The sequence below is a fragment of the Tubulanus polymorphus genome, chromosome 1, assembly GCF_964204645.1.
Source record: "Tubulanus polymorphus chromosome 1, tnTubPoly1.2, whole genome shotgun sequence".
Lineage (NCBI taxonomy): Eukaryota > Metazoa > Nemertea > Palaeonemertea > Tubulaniformes > Tubulanidae > Tubulanus > Tubulanus polymorphus.
Window position 1 is genome coordinate 8,997,946 of NC_134025.1, and position 24,460 is coordinate 9,022,405.

The following is a 24,460-nucleotide window of genomic DNA, read 5'->3' on the forward strand; positions in this document are numbered from 1 at the left end:
ATCTCGAGATAATAACTGGTTCTGACATGTGTGCGTACAGCGGCGCGTTTAAATAGCGGGTTCGAACCCGTTGTATAAATCATTACATCCGCAGTCAACATTCTAATGGGCCTTGACAACGATTGTAAACAAATATGGCGACTGATTTGGTCTGCTAAGTTTAATCGGTGTAAAACAGATGAAAAGATTCCAAAATGTCTAAAAAGAGAGGAAAGAGTGGTGTAGGATCTGCGACTGGAGTTGCTCGATGGGAACAAGCAATACTTCAAACTGCATTGACTGATGTAAGTCAGTTCATTTACTCGCAACAATAACAACATCCTTTTTTTATCCTCTCCGAGTCCTGAGGCTCTCCCCTCTCGACCAGTCTCCCACCACGGGCACAGTCTCGTGACCCTCTGCTGTCAGTCGACTTTCTTTATTTTGATAAAAATGTTATAGGCCAACTGTCCTTCTATTCTATTAACTAAGCATGATTAATTGATAAAGTTAAATTGGTTTTCTTTTAATAATTTTAGGACAAATGGAATGCCAATATAACTTTCTTGGTTTCCAATAAACCCGAAGATAAAAACTATATCGATGCATTGGCTTCAGTCATAAATGTTCCAACTCGACGACTGTTCAGTATCATAACTCAAGTTGACCTCTTTAATCAGGTAGGCGCCTACTGGCTATTTGTTGTATCTGATTCTGTTTTAAAATCTGTGCATGTTGCGTCATTTCTGTTCAAATATTCTGCAGGTGAAAGAACTCGGAAACCCAAAGGGTAAAAAGCCAAAAGAAGTTCCTCAAAATTATGAAATATGTGAATCCTGTAAACTTCACCTTGATAATGATGAAGATATACCTTTACCATTGCTGGCGAAACTGCTTAAATTCAGATTGCTGAACATTAAGAGCAATGACCTTAAGAGGAGAGATGCTGAGAAAAAGGTAAATTTTTTAAATATCTGCTTAAGAGTCATTCAGTGTTTATACAACTCCAAGGGCCTAGAAGCCTATATTGTCATATACTTGTTGGTTTATATTACAAGGCTGCTTTAGAGAAGGACAAACCTGGCAAAAAAGGTGATAAACGAGATCGTAGTAAATCTCCAAAGAAAGGTGGTGGTAAAAAGACACCAGATCCGCCTGCCCCGAAAAAAGAAAGTAAACTTCGTAAGCGAGGGGAGGAAGACTTGGACAATAAATATATCGGTAAGTGTATTTTACCTTGACTTGTTTTATGCTGAATTGTAATTCTGTTATGATTTTAAAATTCTATTCTTTTCTACAGATGATGAGCCTGATGATGGACCTGAACATTATATATTGGTTCAAGGATTTAATCATCCCCATCTGATCAGCTATCTTTCCGAGATTGGGATAAATGTTGACTGTATCATCAAACTCAAATCCCAAGATTATTCACGTTTTGAGACAGAGACTGCAGATGTTGATCCAGATATTGACCAAGTCGAAAAAGATGAAAAGACTTTAGGTACGTCTATTACCTACTTCAATCTTGAACTGACTCATTTATGTTACATGTAGTACTTGAATATAGTTTTCTTTTTCACAAACAGCCACAGAAGAAGAAGCCTATCAAGAAAAACTAAGAGAACAAAAAGAATTGGACATATTCTGGCGAGATGTTTTGCCATTGTTACAAAAGGCCCCTCAAACATCCAAACTTCATGATGTTGCTCGCCTAGAGTATGAAGTAAAATCGTTGATTATCCCTGAAAATATGGATGATAATGACCAAAAGGTATTAAGAGTTGATTGATATATTTGTAGATAGATTTCATAAGGGTTTTACTTTATGTTGTAGAACAAACCTTTTCCATATACAATTTGATGTACATTTTGATGACTTTTTTGTGTAATTCAGGTTGAATTCGGAACAAATCTATTCGAGGATATTGCTGTCATGATTTATGACTTATTGGATGCTAAGAGGCAATACCAGAACTATCTTGACAACATCAAGCTTATAAACATTCCATTACTTGGAGCTGCCCATCCACCACCTGCTACAGGTTTGACTGATTGTTATTTGATACATATTTCGAAATGTAGCCATTATTATATTGAGAAAATAATGCTCTCTAGGCTAATGCCAGAAAAGTGAAAGATACCCCTAGTGTCGAAATAACATGTATTTTTGTTTATAGGAGGGTTACATTTTAAATGGAAAAATGCTTTCCGTGAGTTTTAAAATGGGTTAACGTTGTATTTCCTCTTGTATTTCTTATGAGCTAATTTATTCCCATGTTGGCTGCGATGTGTTATGGCTACTCTACACGGTTCATCTGACTGTTATCTGTAATGAGCTGCTCAAAAAATCTTTTTCACACACAATCTATAAGAATATTTGAAGTTCGACTGAGCACTTGAAAAACAATTCTAATGCTTATCAAAGTCACTGCAAAAGCGTCACGATTTTTAACTAGGTTCTGCTATATCTTGGAGCAATGCAACTGTATTTTCTTCAAATTTACTCAAATAATCCACGCATTCATAATTATGATGATGCTATGATGTTAATGTATATATTGTAGATGCATTGTCAGGTACTGCCTCAGCGATGGAGCGACAAACTGAAAAAATGCCATCTTCTCAAGAAATGGTTGCACCTGGAACACCAGAAGTTGATATGAGATATTATAATGAACTGCTATCCACAGTTCCGTTAGAGAGTGTCAGCGTTCCACTTATCCTAAATTGCATGCTTGAACAGGTAAGAAACAAATCTATAGCTAGATTCATTTATCCCATCTCCCCCCCACCACATATCATAGGAACAGTGTTCTCACTCTTGATATTATGCACCGGTCTATCATGCTTTTGCTGTAGGTTACTGCGACCGCTGAAGATAAACTCCTTCCTAGTGAAACTATTCCGGCTGTGCAGCCTGATGGATTATCACAAGAACTAGCCACACATCTTAGCTCAATGGCATTCAAGCTTGGACTGTCAGAAGATGAACGCAAGGTTCTTAATAACTGCAAACATTTTTGTAGACAGAGTACATACTACAACACTTGACAATTTACAATTAATTTTGGACATATCATTGTTAATTTCAGCTATTGGAAGCAGAGATTCCAGTCTCAGAACCCAAACCAGAACCACCCAATCAGCCCCTTCTGATGAGTCCCCACGATAACATAAGTCAGCGATTGAACCACTTGAAGACTGTTCATGGGTTTAATCCAAAAGAAGCTGAGACCCAGATGCTCCATTACCTGCCCTATTTTGGATTGAATAGTTTTCCACGTCCTGTTTCAAGGATTGCTAAAGAACGAGCTTCTCGTCTACAAGAGCTGTTGTATTTCTGTACCACTGATGGTTTATCGCCTTCAGGTATGTAAATTGAAAAGCTTTTGTTAACTGGTAGATGAAATAGGCTTTTCAAGCCTAAACATATTATGCTTGAAACTAAATGATGAAGCTTTTATTTTTTTGTGTAGAGATTGATAGAGCATTCAAACAGTTTGTATTCGAATGTATGGATGTAACATCAACTGATCCAAATGGATTCATTGTGACTAAGTCAGGTGAAGGAGCCCATGAGAATGCTATTCCATGGGATGATCCGTATCCATTCTTCAAAGGCATGATTCCAAAAAAAGAGAAGCGTGAACTTGATCTCGAAATTCAGGACAGTGCAGCTACCTCTGTTTCGAGTCTGAGATCTGGTACGTGGGTTCATAGCTTTACCTAATTATTATGCAGGATGTAGTTTGTCTCACATCTAAGCATACTTTCACCTTCAGGTGCCCGAACTCCTGAGCAAAACAAAGCCGAGCAAGGATCGCGATCCCCTGGTCCAAGTATTCTTAAGTCGCGTTCACCATCACCTAAAAATCGCACGAAAAGTCCAGCATCTGGATCAAGTAAGTTTTACGGTTCCAGCCAAAAATCAGTTTTTGATCAGTGTGCTTTAACTGTTTTTATTTCATCTACAATTCCAGTTTGAATTATGAAATTGTGACATCCAATCATGTTTAGTGCTAAATAGATATTATCATGTTTAATAATAATGTTTATTTAGTGCTTTCAATAGTTTACCTGTTATGATTATGATAAGTGAATAATTCCATCCCTGATGTAATGATGTAATCCACTTTCCCCAATATATAGCTTCCCCCCTGAAATCATCATCTGCAGACACGATTACTGAAACAGAAGAGGAAATAAGCATCCATCAGATTGACCTGTCAAAGATAGACAGCAGTATACCTATGGACGATAATCTGAGTGGAACTCGTGTGTAACATTTTGAAATTAGCTACTTTCTCGGGGCCTGGCTTCATAGAAATTTTCATCTTCTGAAAATTAGATTCAAAGTCCTGCATTGAAGGTTTTGAATCCAGGCCAGAGCTTTCTGCGAGGTTTCGAATAATCTTTATCTGTTCTGCCAATACTAATAACGATGCAAAATTTCTGCTTCATCGCGCAAAGCAAAACGTGTAGTCACCTCAGTAGTGAATGATATCTAATTTTTTGCTTGCTTTTGGTTACAGTTTTGTTTTTGTTACTTTCCGATCTTCTTACTAACTGCGTCTATAGTTATATGCTATTCGCTGGTGAACTATCTACATGTACTTTCAATTTACATTAGCATACTTAAAAGAATATTCATGCTTGTGAAAACCCCTTATCCAATTTCAAAGAACACATTTTCATTTGACTAAGCGCCAGCAGTTTGGGAGAATCAAGCTGCAGGTTACTTTTGGTCAATAAATAATCAACGATGAGTTTATAATTTTAGCCCCCAATTGCTAACAGGTGATTTTGGTCAGAAATATGATTATGCCAATTTTTTTTGTAGTGCATTCAGTTAGGTTTGGAACTGATCCTGAAGGAAATGTCATAGAACCTCTACCATCCAGTCCCGAACCTGAAAAAACTATTGATGAAGGTATGGATGAAGTGGTTGATGCTCAGATGCGCAATTTGGATCAGTGGTGTTTTGCTGAGCATTATGAACCACATATTCTTCTACAGGTAAACTATTCAATTCTCATTGAAAAAACCTTGGCTTCTTTATAAAATTGCGGGATTTTAATTGTTACTTTTTAATCATAAAATTTTTATATAGGTTCTAGAGAAAGCAGCATATACATTGCCATATGTAGACACATACTATCATAAACGAGATCATACATTAATGGTTATTCTTCACAATCCCCACAGTTTGGAGCTACAAAGTTTTGTTGACTGGGAAGAGAACCTTCATTCCAATGTCGGTTTTAGGTAAATTTCCATTGCTTTTTGTACGTATATCATACTGAGAGACCTATTATCATCAACCATATAGTGACAACAGATCAAAAATGTAGTAAATTGGCTTGAAATCAATTCGAGTAAACCTCAATCGATTTAAATCTACGTAGAAACTATTTGGAGCATGTAGCAGAGTCTGTAGCAGAATGGACAAAGGGCGAGGAAGCTAAACATATGGCAACGCAGCTTGTGAAGGAGCTGGAACAAATACAGAAAGATGAAGAAGCGGCATCCCGACCTACATCAGCTAGCAAGAAAAAAGATCGCTCCAAATCACCTAAGAAATCTCGTAAGAATTCGACGTGATGATTTACTTCAAAATCAAAATAAGAATTTATCATCCGGAAAATTCGCTTCTGTGTGTTTTGTAGCTCGAGGCCGTAGTAGTTCACGATCATCAAGTCAAGAAAGGTCATCAACCCCTAGTGATCCATTCATTAGACAGAATTCATTGAAATCATGGAAGGCTGAACAAGATGCTATCAGACAAGAGGAAGAAGAGAAGGAGCGCCAGAAATTGGAGAAGCGTGCTAAATCTGCTCAAAAAAAGGTATTATCATGTTTTCATTATCATAACCTGAGAGTTGATTATTTTGTCATGATTTAGCGCACTGTGGTATATTGATGTAATTAGTAATTAGTAATTATCTAGTTGTTAGTAATTAGTAATTATCTTGAAAGATAGCAGTACCTGTCTAACATAGTAAACTATCAGTAACTAATAATACTTCGCGTCGTGATGTAGACGCACTATAGTGGTATTCCCGTTATTCAACACACTAGGGTGAAATTATTCAAAATTTTCAAATTATCTCCAGCACTATAGGGTATCAATAAGTCAGCACCGGAAGGGTTGATCAGCCCCAATGTTATATTATGTTCTCACAAACCCCTTCCTGGCCTAATAAATGAAATACTTAAGATAAACTATAAGATCAACAAATGTGCACTTACTTTGAAAGAAAATTTACACCTGAAATCATTGATGTATTGAATTAATCCATATTACGTATTTGTTGTGCATCATCTAAGGAGGAGAGTTTAGATTCTCAAGTAGTTGCTAAACATGTACGTATTATGAATCGACCAGGTTCTCGAAAGCCTGCGTCACGTCCGAACTCATCAATGACGAAATCCTCTAGAGTTGAAGCAAAGATGTATTTGCCTGTATTTGAAACACTACCTGAGATAGAGAGCAATGTTTCAGTTGTAAACCCCCAGGTAGAACCAGTGCTAGTGCATGCTCCTATTTTGAAAAAGAATGATTCTTACCTGCATTTCGAATAAGCTTTCTGTTCAATACTATCCATTTTCATGCATTTGATCACAATTTTCAATCTTCACACATAATAAGCCACAAAATCGTTCACAGTTTAATTTCTGAAATAAACTTGGTATACATTCACAAACTGATATAATTTGTGTCACATTCTTTAGTATTCATAGGAGACTAGAGTTTTGATGCTACCAATTTGCAGATCACCAGCAACACATGTAATTTGTTTTGCATGTAGTGACTTAATTCCTATGATATTTCTAGGCCAGTCGTGAGGAAGTTGAAAAAGAGAAAGATGATAAAAAGAAAAGGCCAGGATCTCGTGGAAGTGCAAAGTCACGGAAATCCAGCAAACCTGATCTTGAAAAACCAGCTGAAGAACCTCAAACAGATACAGAGAAAGAACCGGAAGAATTTTGGCCAGTAAGGATGCTGCTCTTTCCTTGGTTTGGATTAGCTAAAGTTGATCTCTCTGCAGCGGGTTTCCAAAAGAATTTACACTAAATATTAAGTTTTGATCTGGATTGGTTTAGTAATCAATGACCTACAATATGAATGACGAAATCATTTGTTATTGATGATATTTTCAGTTCACTGGTTATGATGTTGGAAATGATCTGATACATTCGTCTGGTAGTGTATCAACTTTGTTCCCTTCAGATGGAGGAATTATCAGAACAGAAAGAATAGACTACATTCAAGGTAAGAAACATATGAAATATGTGCATATAGGAATTTTTTGCATTAGATAAACGATTATTGCTTGTATATAGAGAATCCCACATTAACAAAACGGAAGATAAAGTCCGAAAAGTTTTTCTTTCAAGTATAAATTGATTATTGCTTGTGTGTTTTATATCCATACTTATACCTAAAGGGCATCAGTTTAATTGATACGATTATTTATAATATGATGACATATTATGATTAAGTCTCTTACATGGTTTCTAGGTTCATCCTATGTACGTAGTACTGTTGTCAAAGATGGCCACGTCTTCAATGTACATATCATTGATCCTAAAGATATAACTGATGATGCTGAAGCTGCTGAAAACAATATAAAACTATCACCAGAGTCAATGAATTCGGTTGATAAGAATCTGAAAATAGATGACGAAGAAGAGAAAGCAGATATTGAAAAATCTGAAAAATCAGGTGACTAGCAATATTGGATAAAAGTATTTACAAATTGCATGTACATGTACTGATGATCCTATGATTGATATATTCTTACTGTTTTATATTCCAGTTCAAAATGGAGATTCTGCTGACACTGCTGCTGCTGCTGCTGCTGTTGCTGCTGATAAGAAATCACGAGTGGGATTATTTGGATCGTTTACTGCACAAATGGCCGATGGTGTTGTATTTGGATTCAGTGCTTATGGCGATTCTGGAATACCATCAGGAGGTAAATGAATTTTGCTACTTGAGATTATTGTTGATCTCTCATTCTTAGTTTTGATTTCATTTGATTGTGATATAAGAGCCTTAAGTCTACCCTGATGTTTGTGAGGTTTTGTTGTTCAGTTGTATCTAAAAACTTGTAAATCTATTCTGTAATTGTATTCCGTTGCTTTTTGCTAAACTGAGAATGCAGAATCTACTATTTGTAGATAGTTGGCCAATCACTGCAGAAGACAGTGGGCAGGATAGTCGTGATACATTGGGTATGATGTTGACCAAAATGTTTCAATATTTGTTCTTGTTTCTTTATATTACATTCACGTTCATTGTATTTGTAAAAAGCTTCATGTATAAACATGTACAAACATGTACAACCTAATCTGGAAAATACTTCCAGTTCAGGAACGGTGATGTGTATATTTCCCTATGCATATCTCTATGTTCCTTCATTGCTAGATTTTTCAGTCCATTTCGGCCAAAAGTTGACAATGCAAAAGGTCTTATTTGGATTTTCTTTGAAATAAACATGACTGAAAAAGAACTAATGATTAAGTTGTAACTCAATATACCCTCCAACCAAGTTAAGATTTAGTTAAACAAAACATCTGCAGATTGGTTATGGTGAAGCTTATAATGTTTGACAAATTGCTGGCATGTTCTCCCTGTTTTAATGGTGCTTTGATGCTTATGTCACAAAATGCTCAGCTCATTCATATATTTACCTTTAATTAGTTATTGGGTAACTAAGAGTAAAGTAGAGTAGATGAAGAATTAATGTTTTTGGTTTCGGTATTCATTGATGCCTGATATTCCATTCTTTTCACTTACTGTAAATGGTAATCCTCTGACAACTAGAATTTCAAATGAAAATTTTCTGATTATGATGATTTTCTAAATTGTAGATCATTAACATTGATGTAAATTCGTAATATTTATTGGTTGGCCTTATTTCAGAATCCAAACAAGAACCGGAGCAATATACCCCACCTCCTGTGCGTAGCCCAACACCAGTTACAAAAGAATCACCCAGCAAGAACAAACGTGAAAAAAGTCGTGAAAGAGATAAAACACCTGAGCCGTCATCAGTGCCAGTTGTAGAAACAGAAGAACCACTCAAAGTCATCTTTGACTTGGAAGAAGAAGTTGTCCCGACGCCATTTCAACAAATGTTCATAACATGTCCAGATGGGCTGCAAATCAAGTATAATTTAGAGAGTGCATATGGTATGTTTCAACGGCTACTGAAATATCAAATCATATTACCAGCAATCCAGGTGACTTTCAAAAGTTGTAATGATAAACTTTAGGTATTCGACCCAGTAATGCTGGAGAACAAATTCATGTAAGGCAGTGCTATCCAGTGAAGTCGCTGGGTATACATGATTGCGAGGCCGACCGTAAAGTACCGGCTATGATTGAATCATCTAGAGTGATAACACCAGATGGAATTGTGGTTAAAGCAATGATGGATGGAACATTTCAGGTATGGCCATATGAAAACTTAGTATCAGCTGATCCCTCTTAATTGCTATGAAGCAGACAGATGATAGAAACAGAAACATTGTACTTAATAACTGCTTTGATTTAGGTGTTACATGCTGATGGAACAGTGAATTATTTGAAAGGATTTCCTGCAGCAATGCAAACAGCTAGTCGAACAAGTTCTCCTATGCGTGGTGGTAGTGCTAAAAGCCAGTCACAACAAGAAAAGCCGGAGTCACCTAGGAAAGGTACTAAAATATCATACACTGACTGTCCTTAACTGGAAATTACAAAAGGTACACTATGACTATTTGTTTTTATTTCAAGGTCGAGGTGGTTCCCGAAAACCAAGTGCTAATGAAGAGAAAAAAGAACCAGAGGAAGAAAAAGATCCTGGTGAATGGATCACAACGCTACCATCTGGGGAGAGAATCTGTACCAAACCTGGTGATACGGAGCTGTTAGAAGTGAAAGACGTCCTTCTCTCAGTAGCCACAGACCCTGAATCTAAGCAGGTATGACTTCAATGCATTGAAATGAGTATCATAACATCTGCCATCTCTGTCTTATGAATTGAATAATATCTATGTGTCTTCAGATTTTTATGAGTCGAGCTGATCAAGTTATGATATGTCAACAACCCGATGGATCAACAGTTGTTGAACACGAAGATAAAACAAGAATAACTGTGTACATCAAGCCTGTTCAGGTGATCAGTGAACCACCAAAAGATGAAAATTGTAAGTCTCAATGTCATGTGTACGAATATAATGAAGTTTATTCAGCTCATACATGCAGATGCTCATTATCATCCATCTTCATTCATTTTTAAGCTGATGGTGAACCAATTCTTGAGACGATTATGGTGAAATATGTCAAAGTTGAATGTCCAGGTTTTGCAACCGTTGAATTTGACATGGAAACTGGCGAGTGTATGACGACTCTTGCATCTAGTTCCATTATCAATGTTCAAGTAGATGGAAGTTACAATATTGATTATTGTGATGGCAGTAAAGTCGAAGTTGATCCCGAAGGAGCTGTCGTTTTCAAACCAAAACCTAACAACAATCTTGAATTTGCGACGATGAGTGAAGATCTAATGTATTTCATGCGCCATCATTCTGAATTAATCTGTGAAACTATGGATAATGAAGGCAATGTGTTTAGCGTAAAACACAATGGTGAAGTTATTGTATTGATGAATAATGGTGAGGAAGATAATGGATCGTTATCATCAGGAGAATCGATTGAAGTAAAGAATGCAGAGAAGAAGATTCACTATTACAAGCAGCATGCACCACGCTTTTTCATTATACATTCAAATGGAAGTGGCACAGAATTATTACGCTATGAGGATGTGGCAGAGTTTGTTGCTTGTTCGGAAGAAGATCCCAATGCAGCTGTTATTATTGAGCCATTACCCGATTATCCTGGAGTGACTGGCGTTACTATTATGAAACCGCATCAAACTAATATATCACAGAAGTGGTTGAAGCCTTACGATGAAGCTACTATAATACCACCAGGTCTGAGGTCACGAGACCTGAAAACTATACCAGCTAAGGAGTACAAGAAAGATGGGCCAGAGTTTGGTACTGAGTTAGGTCGAGGATTGGCAATTGGAAGTGCTAAGAAGATTCCACCACTTCCACCACAGCCTAAATGTCCACAGGTGCTGGAACTCAGACAACTAGTCCAGTATAACGCAATGACTAGTGATATGCGTAATGTGTAAGTTTCTTTACACATTTTTTTTCACAATATCCAATCATTTTCAATAATTGTTTTTGAACGTCTTTCTCGCAATATCTAGGCTTTGCACAGGTTTGCAAGAATATGCAGAACATGTGAAAGCACGAACAATTTCCATCCAAAATATGGCTATCGAAGATCCTTGCAGTGAAGAAGAGAAGATACATGCCTCTGACTTGATTTCGCAAGTTATCACTCAAAAAGTCATCAGGGATGGTGAGTATGAGATGTGTACCAACTCTCTTGTCTCATCCACATTTGTGTGATTAACCTAGAATGCAAATGTTTTTAATTCAATATAAGGTTTAAGTCAAGTTTATGAACAAGCCACAGCACCACCTGTTCCCTCACCACCTCCCACCCCACAACCCAAACGATCCAAGGCTGATTGGGAGCGAGACCAGCGTGAATTAGCTGAAGAAATGGAGAACCGTGCTGCTTTACGTAATCATGCTGTACCACCATATTTCAAGAGTGAATTGGGAAAAGCATACATACTATCTCAGGTTTGTATCCATAAATGTTCTATATCTGTTTTTTTTTGTCGTACCAAATACCACAATATGTCCTTAATGTTTTGATCAGCATTGTAAAATCTGCTTGAAAACATTTTTTCAGGCTCCAAACATGGAATCAATATTAAAGGAATTGGAAGAGGATCCCAGACAGGATGAAGATGCGGCAATCAGAAGTGAACACAGTACCTTTTCGCCACCACAACCAGGTAATATTTGCATTCTATCTTGTCATCTCATATAAAGAATGATTAGACCAAGAGAGTATAGAAATAATGTACACATCTGGTTGAGTATGTTAAGTATGTTGTATGTTGCAATATATTGCATGATATCTCAAATATGTCTTACCATTTGTAGCTGCTGGTAATTCACCTAATAAATTACGCCCTGGAAATCCGACACCAAGTCATGCAAATGGGCAAGGTTCTCCACAAGGCGTCAGACCGACAAATCCAACTCCTGCTCATGGCCTCACAAATACTTCTGCTGATAGACCAGGTAATGCACAGCTATGTCTAAAACCTTGTGTGGTTTTGATATCTTCGGTATCTATGGCCAGAGACTTTAAGACAAGTTTGTATTCAATTATCTATATCTTCAATTTTTTTCAGGAAATCCGACTCCACATCGAGTTTATAGCGTCAATGAAAGTCAATCAAGCCATTATCCAATCATAGCAGAACATCCTGAAGAAGGTATGTAGTGTATTTCATTGTTCATGATTCGTTTAGTTCATAATCTGTCTGACTTGACATCTTAGCAACATATTCATCATTTCTAGTATATGAGATTGAAGAAGTCAGAAAGTCAACTCCAGCTGGTATACAAACCGATGTATTGGGTCAGCCACGCAAGAATCCCATACCTCTCCCACCGTATATCCATGCAGGTCGTCCCAGAGCTCAGCCCAATAATAAGGTACTTGATTCTTTTTATGTACAAAGTAACTCATAAGCTTGGCTTACTCCGGTATTGATGCTTATTGTAGTGTGCTTAGGAATTTTGGGTATCCTGTCTTCTAGAAGATTCATGATCATGCATAAGTAATTTGTTTTATAGTTTATGGATGTTGAGGATAATGTAAGGCGTCAGGTGATGACATCCTCTATTGCTGGTGCTACAGAAATTGGAAAGAAATTGATGGCTGGACTTCGCGGTTTTGCATTACTACCAACTCGTGTCAACTTTGGAACTTTACGCGAAGGCTACACTTATCATTATAACGTCCACCTGAAGAATGTAGGTATTGATGCCTGTCGTTTCAAAATTAGACAACCACCCCCATCTACTGGACTTAGAGTCATCTTCAATCCTGGCTTGGTGAGTTTTTGTTCTATCTTATTCCATAAGCTCTTAATGGAAGATTGATTTTGTATTTCTCGTTAAATCTAATGATTTCTATAACTGAGTAGTGAAGAATTTATTCAATTGCATCATTTATTACTTATTTCCTATTGATTCAGAGTGAATGTATGTTCTCTATTTTTTCGATTCGTAAAGGTCGCTGCAGGAATGAAAGCTAAATTGACCCTTGAAATTTATGCCATAGCTGTTGGAGTCGAAGGCGAGTTTGGTACCGGTTCAATAATGCATGATCTTGAAATCACGACAGAGACTGAAATTCTAACACTTCCGATCAGAGCAAATATCCTTTTCGTAAAGATTTTTCAAATAAAAAAATTGTGCCTAGCGAAAAAAGTACCGGGGTAGCTGACCCCGTTTTGAAAATTTCTAGTAATTCCGTAGTCGATTGCTATTGTAAATCATCCGATTTAGTTCTGGTACAGAGTTTGCAGAACCTCCAGATCATCCTTAACATTCATACTAGTAATGACGGCCAATGAATGCGACAACGAGCAACCGTCCGCACTCGCCAAAGGGGTTAGATTAGCGTCGATAAATCCACCTGATACTCAAGGAATTATCCGTCCACGTAAAGAACTGAAGGTAATGATGCATTGTCGTACAGACAATAAATTCCACCCCGGTTTCCTCGATTATAGTTATCTAATCAGTTGTGGTTGATTTTATTTCAGATTGCTGCTTGAAAGAAATCTACGTACATTCATCCATCGTTGATTTTAGCCTCGCCACTGTTATGATAATAATGAAAAATTGTGATAATTACGATATCGTTAAGTGGTATTTATGTTTTCTGTCTGATTTTTATTCATGAATAAATTGTTCAATTTGATAGTAATATATATGATACTTTCTGTGTTGGTGTTGTTCACTTCCAAGTTTATTTTCTGAGGAGAGGATTCAACCACATGTATCGGTCTTCCACGTGTGCTGTGATTCGAATCTAAGCCGTAACGAGTGATGTAAGAAAGTTGTACCGGTATCCATAGAAGACATGGTTTAAATTTCTCTCATGAATTTACTATTTGATTCGAGCTAATTCAAACCAGTTAACACTTTTAACGAATATAACTTGAATACGAAACCAAGATAAAAATAAGATGGATCAGTTACTCGACTGAAAAATTATCGGGGTGACATTCCTAAGATATCACAGGATTCCATTCCCTCGTCGTGGCAGCCTTATGTTTGAGAGGTTCGCCATCCATATGAAACATACCACGTTCGTCTAAACATTGATTTCCTCAATAATGCAACAATGCAATCCATCAACGATGTTAGCGTCTATCTTGAACGAATAATAGTTTTTGAGTAAGGAGTAAATACAGATTTCCATTCAAAATAAGATATACAAGGGTTTTTTGTTTGTTAATTTTGCTCATATGTTTTATACGAACATACATTTGATGCATAACAGCTACAAAATTGGGTGATGGGTAAAAGATTCGGTGAAATGAGCTGAGGAACTATGCAAGTCAATTTCGATTTGCAGAGCAGAAGAACGAATGTTGGAATAAGCTCCATCTTGTGAGCTCATCAGATTCATTTGAACATGGCTTTTTTACGTCAGAAAATCATCCTTGATCGCACTTGATTGGGCACCGGTTCACATTGCTTCCATTTGCTCGAAGCTAATTGAGAAACAGTTCTCGCGAATAGCCATCTGTGCATCGAAGATGGATAAGTTCATAGTTTTGAAAACCAATCCGCAAGAATATTACCATTCAATGAACTCTTGGAGCTTTTGTTCATTCTGTTAATGTAGGAAATTGCGTATATCGAGACCATCTTCAGTTTTTTATGAATACTTCATTTTATTCCAAAAAATCTTAGTTGGAATACACATACATGTTTCTATTTGTGTTATGGCATCGAGAAAAGGGGCAACTCGAAACCAATCAAGTGGATCTTAGAGTTATACTTCCAGAGGAGATCGTATCGATTATCATACCGCCAATGACGGTGACATTCGTGAAGGTAATATATAAGTAACCGCACTCTCTTCTTTCAATCAGTGCCTGACTCTAAAGGTCTTTGCGAAACAATGGTTTCCTCAAACAAATCTATAACTTTTGGATTGGTTCTTTGCTCCCTCCTGTCGATTCCTACGGTTAATTCTCGGGAATTTCGCGTCGGATTTATGACCCGAGAAGACGATATTTCGTTTATATTTTCCTATCAAGCAAGCGCTGCTGCAATGGGGATAGCATTGGATAAACTCAGGTCAAGTGGTTATCTTCTTGAGCACAACTTCACGTAAGTCACAGCAGTTTCAGCGTTTAATATAGGGCTTCGTCGAAAATCATCCCGATCGTGATATGATCATGGTTGGAACCCACACGTGAATCATTACAGTTGCGCCAGTTTGAAAATGTCAGTTTTTATACGTCATAAGCATTGACAATTAGAAACCTTTTCGAATTTTCTTCAACATTATCAGTATTACAACATCTCTACAATAAATAAAACGAATTGTGGTTATGGCTATGGCGGTCTAATTTGGAAATGCTGAATCTGGCACAAATTGGGCAATGAATAAACTGCGGTGCCACTTGATTGAATTATTAAGAGTTTAGAGTTTTAAAGTGACGGTCCAGTGAACATAAAAGTTTATTGGACTGCATGTTTCTGCTTTTTTCTAAGGAAAATCTGTTTCTTTATATTTTTTCAAAATCATTACGAGAATCAATGCAAACTGGATAAGTGACACCATACTACAGCTCATTATTTCAGGTTTTTATTCGGAGATACGAAAAACCAACCGAAGTTATCAACTGGCGAAGCCGTAGACTTGATCGTTAACAAAAAAGTCGATGTTATCATTGGTCCTCCTAACTCTCCCAGTAAGTGAGGCTTTGGAAAATGTTGAATAATTTGGCTTAAAATAAATTCTTAACGCCACACTATAAAAGATATAACGAGTCCCCGCACTTGGTAAATATGCCAAGACTCCGAGTTTTTAATCTGGTCTGAGACAGTTCCCCGATAGGCAATGCAAACTACGCAACACCGCAGAAATTCTTCGTGTAAGCCTTATTCATTTGCCTTCTTTTTATCGATAGTTTAATTACTGTAATGTACATAAATCGTTGATACGAATCTTGTGGGCAAAAGTAAAATTGTAGTATCAAACGGGTTCCGTATTATCTATAGTTTGATTGATATAAATGTCTAGCTGCTACATGCTGGAAATCATCATAATCATGTTTCGTCTTGAAAGTTGTACCTCATCCAAACAGGCATTGTTCATGAGTAGGCTAATGTAAAATTTGCAAAATTGAATTACCCGGCCGGTACTCTTTGGGACTTTTCATTCGCTCCAGACACGAAACCTGTGGCTTATTTGACATCGTTCTACAACGTACCACACCTGAGCTGGGTTTCCACCGGCTCGTATTTGAGCGATAAGACTGAATTCGACACGCTGATACGTGTACTGGGAACGTACACGAAATTTGCAGATGCTTTGATCCAACTGTTGTGGCATTTTGGTTGGGGCCGAGTAGCGCTCATATTAAGAGACTCCGGTAAGTTCTTTTTCAATACCTATACACTGAATACATGTAACCACCTTTCCACTTCAGATGAGTTTATACATTTTGTTGTTGTACAGGAACTTGTAGTTACGCGTATCTGGGGATCAAAGATAAATTTCCCAAAACGAATATCACTATTTCGGAAACGATTACGTACCAAACAAATGAAATTAATGACGAAGAATGGCTGATCGATCGATTAAAGAGAGTAAACAAACGAGCGCGAGGTAAATTGAGTTTATTTGATAAAACTGCACTTATTAATATCAATTGAAATGGAATTTTCAGTGAACGATATTTCCTGTGATATCCGCTCTTATGTATACCGCACATTCAGCACTCGCAGGCCATAGGTATATGGTATATTTTGGCCGCCTATTATTTTTATCCACATTGCAGATAGCTCTGAATCCGTCGTGGGTCCAGTTTTACAAAAAGGTTAAATGTCAAATTGATTCATTTCGTCGTTAATTCAGTATAACCTAATTCGATATACGAGTTAAACTTGTTTGTGAAACTGGGCCCTGGTAATAATCATTATTAAACGCAGAACGTTCTTCAAAAGTTTCAATGTTGAATGGTTTATGGTAACGATTAAAGTACCATTAAAGTTTAAAGATTTAAGTTATTTCTGAAAAACATAACTGCCGACATGGCCAATGGCATGTATAGGCTTTCTTGTTTTGTGTCACCAACGGTGCATATCCAATTCTAGTTTTTATATGTATATATGTATGAAATTACAGTTTTCATCGTGTGCGGTACAAATGTACAAATTAGGAAGCTGATGCTGAAAGCTTGGGATCTAGGCATGTCATCACCCGAGTACGTTTACATAGGGCTTGGAGCGCATTATGAACGTATCGGAATTCGACATTGGTTTGTCGAAAACGACACGAGAAATGACGAAGCAAAAGATGCATTTAAATCGCTTCTTATGGTGAGGATTCGTGGCTCCTTATGTCAGATTTCTGCTGAGTGCGCATAGATTCAATTTTCATTGTCCTTTTATAATCCGATTTAATCATTCATTCGACTGTATATGCAAATAGTATCGATATATTCCTGGATCGTCATGGATATTTATACTGAATATCATATATATTTATACTTCTTCCACTCTCAATAAGATGTCCTGGTCTTCGGCAAATGATGGCCAATCTGAAATTGAACTGCGAAAGAAGATGCCGACGAAAATGCTCGAAGCCCCCTGGAATTCCAGTTTTCTGATGGATCATGAACTAATTGTAAGTACTCATTGCTAAAAGATGACTGGCTTAATTAACAGTACAGTCAAACAAACAAGCTCAAGTCGGCGTAGTTGGGAAGATCACCAGAAAATAGATAACGACTTACAATTAGTAACTTGAATTGGAAATACAAATTGGAACTCAAAAATACAGTGACGACTCAAGCAATATCTGATGACGAATTTGAGCGGGTTCATGGCTATTCCTAGATCCAATTCCATATTTGGAAATTTTTACGCTGATTTTAGTAATTTCCAACTGGATGCATGGAGCATTTACGCGAATTCGACAACTTAGCGCTGGCGGTTGTTCTCTTGTTTGCCTTTTTATTACTCTCCTAATCGAATTTTCCAGGGTGGAGTTTACAGTCCATTTCTCCACGATACATTCTATCTGTATGGTAGACTATTACACGAAACGCTGTTGGAAAAAGGCAATCCAAATAACGGGAGAGCAATGTTCAACCGCAGCAAAAACTACATATTCAAGGGTAAATCACGCACTCTTATTTTTCATCGGCATGTTTACATAAATTGAATTAGATCTTAGATCCCGAATCTATCGGCTTAAACATTTTGCACAGATTTTGAAAGGTCATTAATTTTTTTTCGTTGGATTTTAGATTGACATTTTCCAAGTAGATACCGGTTTGAATCGCATTATAAGCCTGTTTTTTTCTGGAGCTGCTTATGCTACCTCAAAACATTCCCACTAAATATCAGAAAATATCATCAATGAAGTTATTCTTTAAGGCAACGTGCATTTTGTCAATTTTCATTGCGAGTTTTTTTTTGAAGCAAACAGAAAAGCCGTTTTCTATCGTTTATGTTTCTGCTTTTTGAGTATACATCTTTAGTTATCATTCATGCTGAAACGATGCAATTTTCCACACCCACATTATACATCGTCGGGTGGAAACCACTGGCAAAAACAAAGCATCGAACAGAAAAGTAATGCAATAGTTCTTTATTTGCTATCGTTCCTTCTATCACACATCGATATCAATCACAGAGGCGCAACTAGTAATTACCGACAACTCAGTAAGATCTTTTGATACAACTTCTACGACTTCCGTTCAGATTGTGGCGTACTATTCAGTGTTCCGCACATCATCAATCGATTTTATATTTCACTTTTTCCTAATTATCAAGTTATCCTATCGTATCTTTCCAGAAAGTTTTTCAATACTATATATGATAACATGCCCATTAATGATTTCCGCGCACTGTGACGTATTGATGTAGATAGAAATTATTTTTCTCCCATTCAAATGTTTCATCGCTCGATGTCAGGTGTGACAGGTGACGTTGCTATTGATGAATACGCCGACAGAGAACCAAACTATTGGTTTTGGGGGTATAGAAACCCAAGCGGTGAGAGAGATATTGTGTTGGAAGCTGTGATGACGGCTAGAAATCAAGTATGTCTGTCAGGGAATATAGTTTTTTGAAAATTATATTCATGACCTTATTCACAAAAGGAAATAAGAAAGAAATAAAGCATATTGTTCTATATAAACTGCGCAACTAAACGATATATTCTACGATGCATTTAAATTCAAAACATCATCGCATAACGGAACCATAACGTATAATAAGCATAACGGAATGCGTGGTAAAAAACAAGCTCTCAAAAAAATCTCGTATGTCATTGTTTACTATATGCATATATAGACGGTCAGACTGCTATTCCTTTGCAGACAATCGTTGAAATGGCGGGGTTACGTTGGGATACACCTGATGGACAACATCCATTGGACACACCCCCCTGTGGGTTTTATGAGGAACTTTGTCCACCCGATAACACTAGTAAGTTAGCAGTGGCCGACGTCAGCGTAATGATGGATACCCTATAAGGAAATCATTTTGATGCTCGAGCCCTTCACATAAATTAATGTGCCCCATTTGTGAACAATTCTTCAACCATACATATGAGTCCATTATCTAATCAATAAGTCTGTACTTATCCATCCAATGAACGATTGATAAACCGATCTTTCAGCTCGAAACGCCCTAATTGGGTTCGGCACGTGTCTGGTGATAGGCTTGCTGATAGTCGCCGGCTTCATTCAAAACCTACGCAAGTAATTATTTAGTATATTTTAACAAGATAAAAAGTTATCCCTTTTAACAATTTTGTTTTGGAGATGTTAAAATGTACGGTTGTCTAGGAACTTTGATACTTCATTTTGAAAATATGACCAGTGTAGATAGAAATTCTGTATTTGGTATTATTCTTCGTCTCCAGATCGATAACATCGGTAACATATGAACATTGGCAATAAAACCCATATAAGCTTATTTCACGCGCTCTCTATCTTTGAAGAAAGAAGCAATTGGAATCTGAAATCAACGCCATGCTTTGGAAAGTTGAATACGATGACATAAATATCGATACCCAAAGAAAAGCAGGCCTCGGAAGTCAGGTATTCGAAGAGAGATTTCCTATACGATCTTCTGGATCAAAACGAATTCAAAACAAAAGTTAAAAAATATAAGTGATACGATGAGATAGGCCTACTGACAGTTTGTGCAAGATTTTCTTTTCACTGGAAATTTATCTTGTTGCCATGAAAATCATGTTGTTATTCTATAGGCTAGTTTAGTTTCCGGGCGGATGCATTCATTTGAAGGTTCGATGTCGAATGATCATGTCCGATGCATGTTACCGAGTCAACGCTTTACAACTGTCGGACGCTACCGCGGAACTGTTGTGGCTATAAAACCATTCCAATTGGACGCGATGATCCTCACTAAACAAGATCAAATCGAACTGAAAATGGTAACTCATCGAGGGGTGATTTCTCATTCAATCAATTAAGACATTATATATCTTCGATATTAGTAAAGTATAGTAAAGTAATTGAGAATCCAGTCCAGAATATATCTAAAATGGTATGCCCAATATACGTAGTTTTTTTTCCATAAAATCTCATTGGCAATAAGATTGATACATGTCATAATGTTTCTCCAAAAATTATGCTTAGATGAGGGATACCAGCCACGAGAACATGAATACTTTTATTGGAGCTTGCGTACAACCAGAAAAACAATGTCTTCTCTATCAGTACTGCACTAAAGGCAGTTTACAGGTAGAGGTCTCATTATAAACTCGTGATGAAATTCTAGGTGCCCGCGTTATTTCGCGGTATTGACATTTTGAATAAACTGTTGTTTGAAGTTATACCTGTATTTACTAGGATGTACTTGAAAATGATGATATTCAGCTGGATTCTGTATTCAAAGGATCGTTGATAAACGATTTGGCAAATGTATGTATGAAGAATACCATATTAAACTGTCTTTTAGATGAGTACAGTCAACCCCTGATATATACTGCCCATGTAGTCTAGCATTTTGGCGGTATATCGAACGATATTTCGAATCAATCGTCAAAAGGTAAATGAAGCCGTTTTGTTCTCGGGGAAAAACCTGGCGTTAGGTGAAAGTTGTGGTTTTTTTCAGGGGCGGTATGTCAGGGGTTGATTGTAGATTATTACTTCCATGCATATATTTTGCATTCGTATACATAGGAAGGATTCAATTCTCAAAACACGACACGTTCAACTCGGCATATTCTCGAGGATAGTAATGATAAATTCATAAATCTCTATTCGTATTCACATGTAAGACTGAACCACCGATTCGCTTAGATATACAGCTCTGGTGTGTTAAGTGAAACGTCTTTGCAGGGCTTGCATTATTTACACGGCTCTGGCCTGAAAGCACACGGTCATCTGAAAAGCTCAAATTGCGTCATCGACAGTCGTTGGATGCTGAAAATTACCGATTACGGCTTGGCGAGGCTGAGGAACAACGGGCGAGAAAACAATGGGGATGAACAATTTCGAGGTATACATGTACATTCCACTAATGAAGCAGCAGAAGACATTTCTCGACCTATTGAAAGTAAATTTAATTTTTAAGATTTATGGTGGACGGCTCCGGAAACATTAAGGCAATCAAATTTTCCAACATCTACATGTATCAACGTTGGTTATCAGATGGGTGATATATACAGCTACGGGATCATACTGTTCGAGATAATATTCAGACAAGAACCGTATTCAACAGACAGTACCCTCGGTCCAAAAGGTAAGCCAGATTCGATAGCTGTATTGATCCCATCTGTAGTCAGGTGTCGTGAAAGGTTCGATTCGACCAGAGGGGACAGATCCGAGAGAAAGAAGCAACACGTCTGGTTACTACGAAACCTTGGAAGTGACTGATTTTATTTCACATAGATGGAGAATAAACATAAACAAGATGTCATCCACAGTAAATGTATAAACACAAACCAGATGAGCGGCTTAGTAACCGAACTTTCGAAACACTCCCGGCGGCGGGAAGAAAAAATAGGATGTATAATGCCTATGTGCTATTAGGAATACCTATGAGGTTAATAAGCCTACGTAAAAAATGAGAAATTAATCAATTTCCAATTTCATATCAGAATCACTAAATCTTCGATACATTAAGTTTGCATTACTCTTAATCTTCATTTAACACAAAACTGAGAATGCTTTGACATTAAACATTGACATTAAGCTTTGACGTTAAACTTTGACATTGCGTTGTGTCTCAACTAAAATATAGGTGTATACATGATAACTAGGATATTGTATAGCATTATTATGAGATAACAGATTACAATATTGATTGACGTATTCTTGAAATTAAAAACATGTGAATATCAGAAATAAAAAGAACATTTACTCCGATATATATTCAGGTGTATAATAGAAAGGAAATTACATAGTATTTCAACATTAATACAATTTGTGCTTGAATGTATACATACATGATTTTCACTGTTAAGATTCAACTTACATTTCAATTAACATTAAATTTTACATATATACTATGGTGATCGTCATTTACACATTTTAATAATTGAAAAACATAGAAGAACATATTCTTAACATTATAAATCTTCAAAAATGAAATTAACTCATATTAAGAAACATTATGAACATAAGTTTGAATTATACTCTGATTAGGCTGAACCTGTGCATTAGTCAACCAGTTTGTCACACCAGTTTTTTATTTTATTTCTAGCGTTCAATGCTGCATTTCGTTTTATTTTCATTGGGGGTTGAATATTACTAATTAGAGGCGATGATTCATCATTCATTTTCTCGCCACTATCAGAATTGATTTCTAAGGGGTATAATTTTTTAAGGGGTCTATTCGTAATCCCGCTTTTAGTACGAATTACCGCGGATCTCACAAGACCGTCGTTGCCCTTGTTCAGACCTTCTATGATAGCGAGTTGCCAAAAGATTCTCTTTTTTGAGTCATCATGAACGATCACTATATCGCCTATTTTGACATGATTTTCCGTAATTCCACCCCGCTTTAGCGTCTGACAGTGGTTTTCCCTTAAGGTTGGCAAATATTCATTTCGCCACCGTATCCAGTAATCTTGGAAAAGACTGTCTAAGTATTTCATGCGTTTGTTCGCGTCGGAGAAACCGATGGACGGTAAGTTAAAATTCGGATCAATTAGTTCGTTTTCTTCAACTACCGGTTGAGGTAACAGAGTAATCATTCTCCCACAAATTAAATGTGATGGAGTTAAGGGAATGATCTCATCGTCATCATTTGTCATGTACGTTAAGGGACGATCGTTTATTGTAGCCTCTATTTCAGTAATTAGAGTCGACAATTCGTCCAAGGTAATACACGCTCGACCAACTACTTTTTTCAAAGTGTTTTTCGTTATACCGACTAATCTTTCATAAAATCCGCCAAACCATGGCGCGCGTTTCGGTATAAATGTCCAAGTGACAAGTTTGTTAGACAGAAAGTTCCTGACTTTTGTTGATTTGAATATTTCTTTGATATCGTTTTCTGCAGACAAAAATGTTGAACCATTATCAGAGATCAATTGACTTGGCAACGACCTCCTGCTGGCAAATCTGCGAAATGCTCTCATAAAGGAAGCAGGCGTCAGATCAGTGACTATTTCCAGATGTATTGCCCTGGAAACAGCGCATGTAAATAGACATATGTATGCCTTGTTCTGTTTTGAGTGTTTCGTGCGATAATATAAATGGCCAGTGAAATCAACGCCTGTGATGGTGAAGGGTGGAGCTTCTTTTAGTCTACAGGCAGGTAACGGAGGCGTGATTGGCGCACGATATGATTTACCATCATGTCTAATGCAAACTGAGCATTTTCTAATAATTGGGCTAACTATTTGCCTAATTCTTGGTATCCAATATGATTGACGTATGTAACACAAAGTTGATTGTAACCCACTGTGTAGAACCATTTTATGGGCGTCACTAATTACTAATTTTGTGTATGGGTGCTTCGATGGCAATAATATTGGGTACTTAGCGTTGTAGTTAAGATTCGCGTTTTGAAAACGACCGCCACATCTAATTAAACCCTCTTTATCAGTGAATAGGTTTAATTGTTTAGTCAATTGGGTACCTCGTCCCCCTTTCTGAATACATTTAATTTCATTTGAAAATTCGTCATCTTGCAAAGAGCGAACCCACGTAGTACGAGCCAAACGTATTTCTGGCACGGTAATATGATTATGTCTAGGTTGACATGTCTTCTTCATAATAGAAATAAAGCGTAGTACACATGC

General features: G+C 37.0%; 3 protein-coding genes across 3 annotated transcripts in view; all 3 read left to right on the forward strand.

The window, feature by feature from the left end:
• The first annotated feature begins 135 nt into the window (after positions 1-135).
• LOC141909753 (sperm-associated antigen 17-like) lies at positions 136-13,898 on the forward strand. The gene is made up of 38 exons (XM_074800356.1): positions 136-284; positions 519-659; positions 745-999; positions 1,038-1,200; positions 1,280-1,483; positions 1,569-1,753; positions 1,877-2,024; positions 2,547-2,725; positions 2,842-2,979; positions 3,075-3,351; positions 3,459-3,686; positions 3,765-3,884; positions 4,132-4,257; positions 4,823-4,998; positions 5,093-5,247; positions 5,388-5,566; positions 5,649-5,827; positions 6,818-6,976; positions 7,144-7,255; positions 7,505-7,708; positions 7,803-7,961; positions 8,167-8,220; positions 8,912-9,181; positions 9,265-9,440; positions 9,546-9,711; positions 9,767-9,954; positions 10,038-10,179; positions 10,273-11,170; positions 11,253-11,407; positions 11,495-11,697; positions 11,810-11,915; positions 12,067-12,207; positions 12,321-12,404; positions 12,491-12,627; positions 12,769-13,029; positions 13,210-13,354; positions 13,535-13,656; positions 13,746-13,898. Exons 1-38 carry the CDS (start codon positions 195-197, stop codon positions 13,755-13,757), a joined length of 6,837 nt encoding a protein of 2,278 aa, XP_074656457.1. The 5' UTR covers positions 136-194; the 3' UTR covers positions 13,758-13,898.
• A 1,370-nt stretch (positions 13,899-15,268) lies between these two features.
• Positions 15,269-18,484, forward strand: LOC141900516 (receptor-type guanylate cyclase gcy-13-like). Its single transcript, XM_074787474.1, has 7 exons — positions 15,269-15,327; positions 15,805-15,914; positions 16,395-16,598; positions 16,685-16,834; positions 17,354-17,547; positions 18,212-18,347; positions 18,480-18,484. The coding sequence occupies exons 1-7, from the start codon at positions 15,269-15,271 to the stop codon at positions 18,482-18,484; spliced, it is 858 nt and encodes a 285-aa protein (XP_074643575.1).
• A 1,730-nt stretch (positions 18,485-20,214) lies between these two features.
• The window catches only part of LOC141915112 (atrial natriuretic peptide receptor 1-like), a 29,226-nt gene continuing 24,980 nt past the window's right edge, over positions 20,215-24,460 (forward strand). The window contains exons 1-6 of the mRNA XM_074806515.1: positions 20,215-20,282; positions 20,453-20,638; positions 20,844-20,948; positions 21,057-21,128; positions 21,549-21,708; positions 21,784-21,951. Of these exons, the coding sequence (XP_074662616.1) occupies positions 20,474-20,638; positions 20,844-20,948; positions 21,057-21,128; positions 21,549-21,708; positions 21,784-21,951 (670 nt within the window). The 5' untranslated portion in view covers positions 20,215-20,282; positions 20,453-20,473. The remainder of the gene's footprint in view (positions 20,283-20,452; positions 20,639-20,843; positions 20,949-21,056; positions 21,129-21,548; positions 21,709-21,783; positions 21,952-24,460) is intronic.